At 41.2% G+C, this 14,376-nt stretch overlaps 1 protein-coding gene across 1 annotated transcript in view; it reads right to left on the bottom strand.

Moving 5' to 3' along the window:
- Positions 1-14,376, bottom strand: part of MAP3K3 (mitogen-activated protein kinase kinase kinase 3) — a 43,486-nt gene that overhangs the window by 27,908 nt on the left and 1,202 nt on the right. Inside the window, exons 2-3 of the mRNA XM_079949572.1 lie at positions 1,809-1,930; positions 162-236 (exon numbers count right to left, since the gene is read on the bottom strand). Of these exons, the coding sequence (XP_079805698.1) occupies positions 162-236; positions 1,809-1,930 (197 nt within the window). The remainder of the gene's footprint in view (positions 1-161; positions 237-1,808; positions 1,931-14,376) is intronic.

The following is a 14,376-nucleotide window of genomic DNA, read 5'->3' as shown; positions in this document are numbered from 1 at the left end:
TCGCGGGGATTCGAACTGCTGACCTTCTGATCAGCAAGTCCTAGGCTCTGTGGTTTAACCCACAGCGCCACCCGTGTACCTTAACATATTTTACACACACCTAAAAATATAAATGTCTCCTCAATTTCTAACAGTACAGGACAGAGAAAAGGTTTGCTTACCTGAGCCTTTTTGTCCTCTGCTGCACACACACACTGTTTGCTCAGGACAGCTGAGTTGCTGGTACTGTGCTTTTTCTTAAATGGGAAGAAAAAATACAATGTTACATTTGTAAATGAAAAAGGGAAAGCTGGACTTATAATTATGTCCCCCTCTGGTCAGCAAGCAGGAGAGGAGGCAGCAAGCATTAACTGCACCCCGTCCAAAAGATGGAGCTGCAGAAAAAAACTTGACCTCATTTCCAAGGAAGAGACCCATCTAAATTTCAGCAGAATCAATGTTACTAATAATTCAAGCCATCTGGAAAGCTACATAACCCACCATGACAAACAGGAGTGAAACATGAAAAAGACAGAACTCTTTGGACAGAAAGGCATCCAAATTAGTCCCTAGGTGAGGTTGGGACTGCCTGCTCTCCAGCCTGCTGACCAGAGAATCTCATGTTCTCTGTCTGGAAGCAAGAAAAGCAGGCAGCAAAAGAATGTCCAAAATAAGGCTTAGCGCTCAAGTTAGGATAAGAGGAATTATAGTTGCTGTAGCACAGGTGGTTCATCTGTGTGCCTCCAGATGCTGCTGAACTAAAATTCCCAGCACTCCTAGCCATTACCGTATTTTTTGCTCTATTAAGACTCACTTTTTCCATCCTAAAAAGTAAGGGGAAATGTGTGTGCGTCTTATGGAGCAAATGCAGGCTGCACAGCTATCCCAGAAGCCAGAACACCAAGAGGGATTGCTGCTTTCACTGTGAAGCGATCCCTCTTGCTGTTCTGGCTTCTGAGATCCAGAATATTTTTTTTCTTGTTTTCCTCCTCTAAAAACTATGTGCGTCTTGTGGTCTGGTGCTTCTTATAGAGCGAAAAATACGGTAATCATGTTGGCTGGGGCTGATGGGAGTTGTGGTTCAGCAACATCTGGAGGCACACATTAGTCAGCCCTGGTTTACAGTATTAGCTGAAGGACTCTCCATGAAAGAAGGCATCTGCAGTGGCCAAGGAATTAAGTTTGAATAGCTATGTTGAACTTTCACTATGGTCAAAAAATCTCAGAAGAGTTGGGCAGATGAGTTTTCCTGCCACTGATTACATTTTGAGCAAAGGGCTTAGCAATGAAAGAGGAGTTTAACCATGAAGGCTTGGAGCATTTATTATTGCAATAATCAGGAATGTTTCTCTGAAGGCAAAAGGAGAAAGCACTTTTTCTCTGTGTGTGTTTGCTTATTTATAAGATACACTTTAGTGTGAGACTCCCAGGGTGGTATACAATTTAAATAAGAAAAACAAAACCTTAATAAAAACACAGGAGCAGTAGCTGGCACTGCCATCTGTGGGAGTAGGAGATAATTCTTTGCTGCCCTGGTCTCCCGCTTGCTGATGAAGGAAAAATTAAAATTACCTGTGCAATAATAAGAAAAGCAGTTGGAAGGCTAAAAACAGAGGCAGGGAAAAGGAGAAGAAAATCCAAAGCAAACATTCTAATTTCTAAATAACAAGACCACCCAACAAACGGCAAACATAAGGCACCACCTTCTGACCTGCCTTAGTTTTTATTAGGATAAAATTGTGAAATCCATTTGGCTCAGCAGGCATTATGTTAGTAACAGCCAATTACAAGGCAGGCAACGCAGCAGCTTTCAGGAACATACTACCTACCTGTCTGTTTGAATGTGGAGAGTCTTTGGTTTTCATACTTTCAAAACCAGACAATCTGGGGCGCCGGCTCATCTTGAGTGCAACCAAATCCTTCATGATAGATTTCAAGGCCTCCTGTTCATCTGTAACAATAAATGAGGAATTCTTTTGAGCAGACAACTTTTGGATGGAGAGGGATCTTTCTTTCTTTCTTTCTTTCTTTCTTTCTTTCTTTCTTTTTGCTCTCAGTCCAATACACATCACATAAAGATGTTTTACATTCCTTGCAAATACAGTGGTACCTCTGGATGCGAACGGGATCCGTTCCGTAGCCCTGTTCGCATCCTCAGTAAAACGTAACACGCGACTGTGTGTAGGTCGCGTTTCACCGCTTCTGTGCATGCGCGTGATGTCATTTTGAGCGTCTGCGCATGCAGCAAAACCCAGAAGTAACGCGCTCAGTTACTTCCAGGTCGCCGTGGAGCGTAACCTGAAAACGCTCAACCTGAAGCATATTTAACCCAAGGTATGACTGTACACTAAACTCCATTTGCCTTTAAACATTTGGATCTAAAAAATAGCTAGTCTGATTCAATATTACCCAACACTAGTTAGGGTCATTTTCCATTTCTTATGCTTGTGCATCTATCCTAGCCTGTCTCTGCTTCCTCCTCTTCAGTACTGTCAAAATTTGCCTTTTCCTAACTATCTACTGGGGTGGGGAGAGAACCACTTTGTTGTGCTTTCCCTGGAAAACACTACCTAGTCGGCCTTCCTTTGGCACTTTCTCCTTTTGATCAGTTCAGCAGGTACGCACGAAACTAACCTCTTTAACTTTCAGCTCAGGTTTCCTCTTGCTTTTCACAAAAACACTGATGTCTTAAAGCTTTTCACCTCTCCATTCTTGCCCCTATCTTCCCTTATTGTATTTCCACCCCTCCACTCAGTTAATCTATTTGTGGCTTTTGCACCTTCTGGCAAGTCTACTTCCAAAGCCTGGAACAGTTCTCCCACTTCTCTACACATCAAGCTAAGGTCTTTTCTTTGTAAAGCCTTTCCAATACCATCATATTACCGCCTTTTCAAAACCTTTTGATGTGATATTATGACTCGCTGTCAGAACATTTTATCAAACGCTGCCTTCCACTGACTTTTTAGAGGCATTAAATGCTAAAGAATGGTAACAAGGTCACATCTTAGTTCCATGCAATCTGCAGTAAACAGTTGGCCATGTATATTAAATAGTCTGAGCATCTTCTCGATAAGAGCACATGGCTGCATTTTGCTTTTAAGCTAGACAGTCTTTGCTTTGCATTCTCAGAACACCTGACATATAAATGGAGAGTCCTTAATGGTTCAATGAAAATGGATCCTTTTTACTCGATGTGGTATAGATTTCTCTCCTATGCTAACTCAACTGAACAGCCCACTAAACTCCCTGCTCTACAGACAAGTATGTGGAGAGGTTTTACTGAGAACTAAATTGGCCCACCTTTTTCTTCTCATATGCAACAACTGAATGTGGCACTGTATTTTCTGTAGTTTACTGGGATTGAATTGGCTATTTTCTGTAGCTTATTGGGGTTTTTACCCTGCCTCTGCCTCTGTATTTTGTTTTTCTACTTTTACATGTCTTTTTATTTGCCACATCCATCATTTTTATTGTACAGTCATACTTTGGTCCTCGAACAGAATTCATTCCGGAAGTCTACTCGACTTCCGAAAATGGACAAAAACCAAGGCGCAGCTTCCGATTGGCTGCAGAAGCTTCCTGCACTCAACTGGAAGCAGTGAAAGCTGCGTCAGACATTCAGCTTCCAAAAAACATTTGCAAACCAGAATACTCACTTCTGGGTTTGCGGCGTTTGGGAGCCAAAACATTCAAGTTGCAAGGCATTCCAGAACCAAGGTACAACTGTATTCTATATGTTTATTCCACTAGAGTTCTACAGCCACTGTGTCAATATCTTGTTTCACTAATTACAGGAAACCCTTCAAAATACTTATTCAATGGCCTGCTCATCCATTATCAAAGAATATACAGAGGCACTACAGTCATATAGTTAATTACATAGTCTGTGTCTCTTATGCATTCAATGATCCCTATTAACAATAGCGATGATACAAGTCCCACCAAACCCAATGCAACTTATATCTGAATAATCACATATAGGATTGTGTGTTAGACTGCTTGTTTGTCTGCCAGCAGGTACTAGAATAACGGTTATATAAGCAATCATATTAGCAGCCCAGTGTCAAAATAATTGTTTTGCAAATCCAGTTGTTCAAGTAAACATCTCACATCTGCAGGATTGAATATAAATTAAGGGGTTTTGGTTTTGTTTTGCCAAAAAGTAATTGGAAAGTTAGAAAGTTTATTGGGTGGTGTGTTACAGTATGGTTACAGTGAAGCTGTGCTGGCAATTACATAAATAATGCTGCAAAAACAAGGCAGGTTCCCAGATCCCATTTTCATGTTCGGATTGGATTCCTCTTCACTGTCCAATAAGACATTAAGATCAAGAAGAGTAACCTGGTTAGTTATTGGTTTGTGGTGCGCTTTTTCAATGCTGGCACTGGTGTTGTGAAATATATGCCCAGATTAAAAATGAGAGGTCCCATTGTATTGAAAAAACACTTTTTACCCAGGCATTCCCTTGATCTCTCAACCAGTCCTATTTAAATTGCTATGCTGTTTTCATGTGATTGTTTTACTGCATATTTTAATGGAACTGTTTCACTGTGTATTTTAACAATTTTGCATTTTTATGGTGCATTTTAACAATGTTGCGCAATTGGTTTTTACATTTGGAAGCTGCTTATAGGCCTTATAACTATGTAAATTAATAAAGGGTACATTAGGCCAATAAGATCACACAGTGAACTTTAGGGTCAAGTGGGGATGTGAACCTAAGTATGCCCAGCCCTAGTCCAACATTCTAAATACTACATCAAAGTGGTTCCTGCGGTTCAGGGCAAAAGGCAGGGTTATTGTAAGAGGTCTTGCAAAAGTATATCATCAGAATATGTGATGATGTACCACCGAAGATGCACTATGCCAGGTGCTGCATAAATCAGAAGTGGGGAAGTGAAGTAATATATTAGAGACATGCCAAAGGAGTGGCAACACTTAATGCAATCTCAATTATATCAACTAGGCCCAAGGTTTTCACTGCTGCAGAGATGCAGATCTGTGGTCACAAACCATGAGTATTAACTCAAAAATGTATTCAGGACCATCCTCCTCCACAGAAAACAAATTAGTCTGCCCCAGCACGTGTTGAAAAAGGACCATCTCTTTTTATACTCCTATAGGGCTGTCAATTGCTCAATGGCTGAGATTCTAGACCCACTTGTTATAAAGGGAGGGCTCAAACTGAATTCCAGTTAAAAAGTGAATTGCTTAATCTGCAATTAGTTACGTATCTAGTATCAAATTTCATGTTATCCCATTCCTGCCACCACTCATGTGTAGCTTTGATTTTTCTGTTACCAACTAGACTGGGGAGCTGTCCAACAGGCCAGAGAGCTTAACGTTTTTAGCAATGTGCTCTTCAATTTTTCTTCATTCCTTGTTGTCAGCTTGTATTTCTTTTAGCTAAGTTTGTGTTCCTTCTTGTTATCATTTGAACAAGACTGATATTTTCTGAAGGAATCCTTATTACCTCTAATGGCTCCCTTGATTTATCTCTCAGGTGGAAGATGAAGATGCCTAATCGGCTACCTTCATGCCTTCCAGGTGTCTCTAGTCCTTCACAGGAGATGATGTGTTGGTAGAGCACACCAGAAAGCATGGGAGCTGGACTCCCAGTTTCCTGGGAAGATTATGTACCACAGGATTTTGGGGCGTTTACCGTTGTGTTTGTGTCTCCAAGGCAGTTAGTGTGAGACATTTGAAGTTGTTCTCCATGTCTACTCTTGCTCAGATGACCTCAATGAATTGGAACCTGTAATGTACTTTCAGCCAGATTAGCTTTAGATCACAGACAGAGAACAAATTAGATTTCTGAGCTTCTATACTGCAAAAAATCCATCATCTATGAAGTAAAATGCATTTCATCATACACAGTTTTGTCAGTAAAGCAATTTTCTACTATACAAAGGACCTGAATGTTCCCATCAATATACTATTAGAAACTGACATGACCAACTGCAGGATTTTGTATTTTTAAAGTGAGTTTCTTTGTATACTATATAATCTTAATAAAACACAGTCATCCTAAGACTGAAACTATGTAAAGAAGAAAATCTTTGTTTTTAGGACAAGACTAAGCACTGCTGAGACAAGATCCCTGTGTACCAGGGGTCGGCAAGCCTTGGCTGGATCACTCCTGCGGAGATCCTGTGGGCTGGACCAGCACAGTGCAACGCCAGAAATTGCTTCTGTGCATTCCAAGACACTGAAAATCGTGCCTGTGCAGAAGCTATTTTCGGCGTCTGGGCATGCGCAGAAGCAATTTCCGGCACCGTGGACAAGCGCAGATGCACACACACACGGGGATTCGCCAAGCAGGCAGCTCGGTTCGGGGGTAGCTCATGGGCCAGTTAAGCAACTCTCACGGGCTGCTTCCGGCCCATGGGCCTTAGGTTGCCGACCTCTGCTCTATACTATATATTACCCGTAATCTTATGCTCCTCTACCACCCGCCTCCTTTATGGCCAACATAAACTTTGCACTCCAATGCAAAAAATCATTATTTACAAAAAAGCAAAGTATTGCAAGAAACCTAGAACACAAGGTAATATGGCTGAACTGACTTTCTGGGGTGGGGGAAGGAACATTTAAAACAGTATCTTGTTAAGAAAGTGATGGACACAAATGCTTCTTCTTGCTTTCCTTATAATTGCTGGTCTACAATATTAACTTTCTGACCCATGAAAAGCTATACTCGTCCACTCCTCTGTTTCGTGTACAGCTACAATTAAGGCCTGCATAGAAATCAAAGTATACCTTCCAAGGAAGTTGTGTTTGCTTTTTCTAGTAGGTCATTAGGGAAATATTACATGTAACCTTACAAATGTTATGGATTCATTTTCATGTTTGTGACAATGAACAGATAATGCAGAAATCACTATAAATGAAGGTTTGGCAGTTGTTGAACAGTGTAGAGGCAGAATTTTGCAAGGTCTCCAGTAGGTCTGGGAGAAACAGTTCAGCTTTGTGCTGGAATGATGTTGTTCAGGAAATGCTTTTCATGTTTTAAAATCCACACTCCACTTTATATCATTGATAAAAAGGAACTGGTACATACAAGGAAAGCTACTGTGTTGTGTCAAATGTTTATTTTGGTTAACATTTAGAACTCAACATTTCTTCTTCAACAAGGATGCAAACTAACAAAACTATAAACTAACAAGAGTAGAAACACTTCCAGAACTTTTGTAAATACCGGAAGCCTGCTGGAGACCAATATGCTTGTGCAAGAAAGGAAAACTGAGCAATATTCATTTATTTGTCTTACAAGAATTCTGGCACAGAAAAGTCAAGCTTTAAGGCACCTGGGAACCTCCTGCAAAATAGACAGATGTAGTTTCAAATGAATAAAATCCACAGATACATTAACTCTATGCTCCAATTCATGCTTATACAGATGCAAGTTCCCTGTGTTCAATAGGGCTTATTCCATGATATAGCAAAGTAGGGACAAGCTTTTATGATGTTATTTGAAGTGTAAATGCTTATGGGATGGGATCTTTATCTTGTGAACTGCCCTAATTATCTTGTGAACCACTCTGAAATCTTCAGATGAAGGGCAGTATATAAATTTAATAAATCATCTTCTTCATCATCACAAATCCTGTGTAAGTGAGAAGTTGAATGACATAAACCAAACAGAACTAGAACTACTCAACTATGTCAAACAACTGTCACATCTTTACGCGAAAGTGAATCACATTCATGACAACAAGCATTACAGTGGTGCCTTGCAAGACGAAATTAATTCGTTCCGCGAGTCTCTTCGTCTTGCGGTTTTTTCGTCTTGTGAAGCACGGCCATTAGCGGCTTAGCCGATTAGCGCTATTAGCGGCTATGAAAAAGGGGGGAAAAGGGGGGAAACTCGCAAGAACTCGCAAGACGTTTTCATCTTGCGAAGCAAGCCCATAGGGGAATTCGTCTTGCGAAGCACCTCAAAAACGGAAAACTTTTTCGTCTAGCGAGTTTTTCGTCTTGTGAGGCATTCGTCTTGCGGGGCACCACTGTACTTTAAAATCATACTGTGCTATTTGTAAACAAGCTGTTGCTCTATAATAGACTAATCTTTATACAGTGGTGCCCCGCAAGCCAAACGCCTCGCAAGGGGGAAAACCCGCTAGACGAAAGGGTTTTCCGTTTTGGAGGCGCTTCGCAAAACGAATTTCCCTATGGGCTTGCTTCGCAAGACGAAAATGTCTTGCGAGTTCCTGCGGGTTTTTCCCCCTTCCCCCCCTTTTTCTAAGCAGCTAAGCCGCTTATCAGCTGATCCGCTAAGCTGATAAGCCGCTATAAGCCGCTAAACCGCTAATAGCGCTAATCCGCTAAGCTGTCAATGGGCTTGCTTTGCAAGACGAAAAAACCGCTATACGAAGAGACTCACAGAACGGATTAATTTCACCTTGCGAGGCACCACTGTACAGTGGTACCTCCGGTTACGAACTTAATTCGTTCTGGAGGTCTGTTCTTATCCTGAAACCATCTTAACATGAGGCCTGGGCCTCTGGTGTGCAACTTCCGCTCACATCCTGGGGCAAAGTTTGCTTCCAGGAGCATCTACTTCTGGGTTTGCGGAGCTCGTTACCCAAAGCGTTCACAAGGAAGATGGTTCGTAACCAGAGGTATTACTGTAGACTGTAAGTTAAAAAGACAGATTGGAAAAGTAGATGAGTAACTGCACAATCCTTAGTATATCTACTCAGAAGTAAATATCAAGGAACTTTTTCTGCAGTCAGTATGCTTATGATTGTGACCTGAATCTCAACACTGTAGTGGAAAGTTAAATTTCTTTCTTGCAGAAAAAGGAATGCATTTGAGGTGCTGCTGACCCCTTTTATGTAATAAAGAATGACATTCTCAAACCCATGTTTCCAAACTTGGCTTTATCCATGGAAATAAATGCTTCTGACCTTGCAATGTATACTATGTTTTTAAACATTTAAGGCATTACAGAAAGTGCACTAAATTCCAATTTACTGGCAGAAATAGACTGTTAAAAATGTAATACTGAAGGAGGGTGAGAGACATTAGAGGAAAACTAAGAAATACTGGAATCTAGCTTTGGATCTTGGAATAATTATAAATCTAAATCAATTATAGGATTAACTGTAAAGCTAATGAAAGTAATTAAAAATCCTGTTTGCTAATTTTTGTGAATATAGCTTAATATCATTTATCTTAATGTTAATGGATTCAACAACTCAGTCTAAAGTGGAAGATAGCCAGATCTACTATATATTTTGGAAAGCTGTTTGTCTACTATGCTTTTGGACCTTGTAAGATATCCTTAAGATGGTTTCTGAGATTAAGAAGCAGGTTTTCATCTATGTTTGGCACCATTCTGAATCAAAATGGTGGACTGAAACTTTCAAACTGCACTGGTTTTAAATTCCACTGATGTTTTGTTTTCTTCTAATTTCAAAGCAACACCAAGTACGAGGCTGCAAAAGTAGTTTATAAAGAAATGATATCATGGAAATCCCTGAAAATGGCTGAAATGTTGAAAGAGGAAACTCAGCTGTTGAAATTAAAAACTGACGCCTGTCATAGCTAGACAAGTAACTTTGTCTTTAGAGTTGTTAACAGGCAAGAAAATACAATTTAGTGCTTGACTCACTTTACTTCCTGTAATTTAACTATGTAGGTATTTTTTTCAAGATCTAAAAGTTATTTCTAAATTTCAGCACTGGCAATGCAGTTTGTCTACTTCAGGCTGTAGAAATAAGTTCTGCATACTGAGCGTATTTTCTACATTTCTCTCCAGGCCAATGTTGAATACTTTGGCTGAGAGGTTTCCATCTATTTTATCATGATTTTCTTCACAAATAGTTAAATAAAAAAAAATTATATATTGGAATTAGGTTGTAGTCTTTTGAACATTAGTCACCTTTGGGGAAAATTAGTTTGGCCCTCCTGCTTTCTTCAGCGAAGGTAAGCAAAATGGTTGCCATGGAAATATCTTTCTATTTCAGCAACTTTATTATTGGAACACTGATGTGTTTTACTTGCATGAATGAGTACTCCAACCATGTGTTGTATTATTTAAGCTTTTTCATTACTCTTTTTTGCTATGTCTATAGCATTGTCAATGACCAAATAACATTCTTGGGTACTCTGTTCGTGGAAGGTAAAAGGTAAAGGTAAAGGTACCCCTGCCCGTACGGGCCAGTCTTGACAGACTCTGGGGTTGTGCGCCCATCTCACTTAAGAGGCCAGGGGCCAGCGCTGTCCTGAGACACTTCCGGGTCACGTGGCCAGCGTGACATCGCTGCTCTGGCGAGCCAGAGCCGCACACGGAAACGCCGTTTACCTTCCCGCTGGTAAGCGGTCCCTATTTATCTACTTGCACCCGGAGGTGCTTTCGAACTGCTAGGTTGGCAGGCGCTGGGACTGAGCAGCGGGAGCGCACCCCGCCGCAGGGATTCGAACCGCCGACCTTTCGATCGGCAAGTCCTAGGCGCTGAGGCTTTAACCCACAGCGCCACCTGCGTCCCCCAATTTGAGGTGATCCCCTCTCCTTCTTCAACTCTATGCAACAGCCCACCAAATTCAGGAGGATATCACAGCCCTCAGGAAAGGTTTTGTTAAATTGTTTTTATTAAATATTTTCTTTATAAGGGGATCATAGGGCTGCTGGAGAGATTGGCCTAAAATGTCACTATCCACCATCTTCTTCCAAGCCATTCCCCCCGCCCCTCAACAGGGTCACTCAATCATATCAATCATTTGGGGTTGAGAAAAGCTAAACTGGGTTTTATTTACTTTTAACTGGAATTCATAATGAAACCAGATTTTTGGCATCTAGGCTTCTTCATAAAGAACTCGGAATGATTATTTGTTTCCTCATTCAACAGCATGCATGAGAAATGATCCAATACAACATTCAATTATAATATACAGGTGCCACTTTCTTATTAATAGACATGGTTGTATCCAATGAAGTTATCTCATTAGTGCAAGGACTTACTCTCCTTGCATCCCCTCCAAATCTGCTCTAGAGGGGAACCCCCCCCCCTCCAACAGTGCATGGGCAGAAAAGTCCTGTTGCAAAGGTGGAAATCTTTGTACTAACTGAGCAGCTTTGTTGTATACAGCCCACAGTCCAAAAATCCAAAATCTGTCAACATAAAAAATGCATATGGCCTGTCAGAGTTGATTACCCCTTCCATAAACCCAGAAGGTTTTATGTTGGTTTTTTTTTAAAAAAAAAACTGAGTAAAAGTCTCTCTCTGTTCAAAGGGGGAGCATGAATGGGAGAAAACTGCAGTATTCCAATTATAGAACACAGCCAAACTTCTAACAGCTTCCAACTCCATATTTTGATTCCAATACTTGAGAATAAACTCAATGGTGCTCATTTCTAAGTAAATATACATAGATTCAACTCGTAATAAACATCAGGCATGAAGTTACCAGATCACTGTGGCTAGACCATGGGTAGGCAAACTAAGGCCTGGGGCCCAGATCCGGCCCAATCACTTTTCTAAATCCGGCCCACAGACGGTCCAGGAATCAGCGTGTTTTTACATGAGTAGAATGTGTGCTTTTATTTCAAATGCATCTCTGGGTTGTTCGTGGGGCCTGCCTGGTGTTTTTACATGAGTAGAATGTGTGCTTTTATTCAAAATGCATCTCTGGGTTATTTGTGGGGCATAGGAATTCGTTCATTCCCCCCCAAAAAAAAATATAGTCCGGCCCCCCACAAGGTCTGAGGGACAGTGGACTGGCCCCCTGCTGAAAAAGTCTGCTGACCCCTGGGCTAGGCTAGCCCTGTCCAGGAATAGGCACAACAGGTGAACCAACTGAAGCCCTTTATCTTCCCATTTGTTGTTTTTTAACACACATACATACTTCAGCTTGCAATCTGATCTGGTTTTCTACTTCTTCTCTACTGTTCCCCCCCCCCTTGCTATAATTTTGTATGCTGTTACATTAGTTTGGAGTTTTGTAAGCTGCCCTGCACTTTTTTTGAAGGGCAGGATATAAATTTACCAACAAACTGAAGTTCTGTTGCACTCTATGGGAGGTAGAATGAACCTTTGGTCTCAATTTAGCAAGGCCTCCCTTGCATCCTTAATCATTTATTGTTTTATTTACGATGATTAACAGAAAGACTAAGTAGCACCTACAAGACCACACAGTTTATGAACTGAACAAAAAGCCCACATCTATGCCCAACTGTTTCCCAAATAAGCACAATAGTTTGCCTCTTAAATTAAAATATTGCAAAACCACCTAACAGCTATGAAAATGTAACTACATCCATAACCTAGATCAGGTTTTTGTCTCCAACTATGCAGACACAAAATTTTGCATTAGTTGAATGTTTGCGAGAGGAAAGCCCAACATGCAAGCTCCAAATGATCAAGGCACCAATATAACCAGGTGTCATCACAGGAGCTCTGAATGATCTTAATTCAGGTTTTCCATATTGAAGGCATATTCACTGTAGATTTTAAAATCCCTTCAGTTGACAAAAGTACTTGCTTACAGATTTACTCACACACTAAAAAGCATGGTAAGTCCTCTTCATACTGTATTTTAGGTGAGCTTCCACTTTTCTACACACTTCTTATCAGTGAGTGGATCCATTTCTATGCCCAGCTAATAGGCACAGGACCAACACTACATGATTTATTATCTTCAATGTATTTTTCAATTAGTGGTGGTGTCATCTATAACATGTGGCTGAATCTGAACAAACACCTTGTGTTATACCTGATGAAGTAATTTTAGGGCAATGCCAACTTCGTTGGAAAATGCATGCTTCCTCATATCACAAAGAACTGATTTTCTGAAGGTTCCCTAGACTTTAAAAACAGAGAGCATGTGTCACTCTCTCATAGCACATAACTCCCACCAGTTCATTTGAGTTCAGAGTGCATCCCACTTTTGGGTCACTGTAGCATTAGCCAACAGATTCAGTTTGCATATTTTAATATTTTCAGGACAGGTAGTATGCAAAACAGCCAAAGCTCAGAATTCAGCTAATTCACACGAACCACAACAAATTACATTATGCCAACCTCTGAGGAGTATCTCACTTAAAAGTATAACACTTCCAGCCTATTCATCTACAAAGGAACAAAAATTAATAACTTTTGCGCTATTACCCCCTTTAATCATATACAACTTCACCTAAAATGTGAACAAAGTGGACTTTGGAGCCTTTGGAGTACTTGTTCAAATACAATCTCCTCTCCCTCATTCACACAAACACATTTAGTGTGTTTCAAACTGTAGCATAGGGAGGTTAATACATACATGATTTTTGCAAGACCAAAATTCAAGTTTCATCCATCCTGCAAGCCACCCCAATCGGACTGAAAGTGTTATATGCCTTAGGCAACTCCTTTAACAAAATGAACAGCACATCCGCAACCTCTTCAGAACTCAAGACCTGCTGAGCTACCAACATTTTAAAAGTACTGTCTAGATTTTTCTCAACTTTACTGTTTCATCTCCTTGAAGCTCCTTCTCCTTACAATCAAGTGGTGTGTAGATTTTACGAAACAAATAAAGTGAAATAATGAATAAATAAATAAAACAGCAAAAACATAACAAGACATACTAAGCTACCCGATCCTTGCCAGGACAAACAGAGAAAAGAGAACACTATTATACTTTGCCTGTGATTGTCTCCTCAAAGCATTTCAACAACGGGTGCTTGCAAACCAAAAGTTTAGCTAGTTCAAGGATGGAGATCACCTGTTGCCCTTCAGCATCCACAGAGCCACAGGTCCCGTCGCCCACTGCTGTTCTGGCGACAGTTTAACCCCGTATCATATGGCCATTAACACAACCAGACCCCGCCAAATAGCAGCGCTAAACATAAGGTCAGTGCCTCTGGCTGTAAGGTTGGTGGTTTGAGCCCACTCAGGGATGGCTGTGGGCAGGATGCCTGCTTTGCAAGGGGGTTGGACTAGATGACCCTCGGGGATTACTTCCCACTCTACGATTCCCCCCTCCCACCAGGGAAAACCAAACAAACTGCCTGGCCTCCTTGTTACTCTGGAGATGATGCTACTCATCTGGAGATGATGGATGGCGGCTAACAGATTGAGGTTGAATCCTGACAAGACAGAAGTACTGTTTTTGGGGGACAGGAGACGGGCAGGTGTGGAGGACTCCCTGGTCCTGAATGGGGTAACTGTGCCCCTGAAGGACCAGGTGCACAGCCTGGGAGTCATTCTAGACTCACAGCTGTCCATGGAGGCGCAGGTCAATTCTGTGTCCAGGGCAGCTGTTTACCAGCTCCATCTGGTACGCAGGCTGAGACCCTATCTGCCCACAGACTGTCTCACCAGAGTGGTGCATGCTCTAGTTATCGCTCGCTTGGACTACTGCAATGCACTCCATGTGGGGCTACCTTTGAAGGTTACGCGGAAACTACAACTA

This window comes from Podarcis cretensis (assembly GCF_951804945.1).
Source record: "Podarcis cretensis genome assembly, chromosome: 13".
Classification (NCBI taxonomy): domain Eukaryota; kingdom Metazoa; phylum Chordata; class Lepidosauria; order Squamata; family Lacertidae; genus Podarcis; species Podarcis cretensis.
This window is presented reverse-complemented; position numbering and strand designations above follow the sequence as displayed.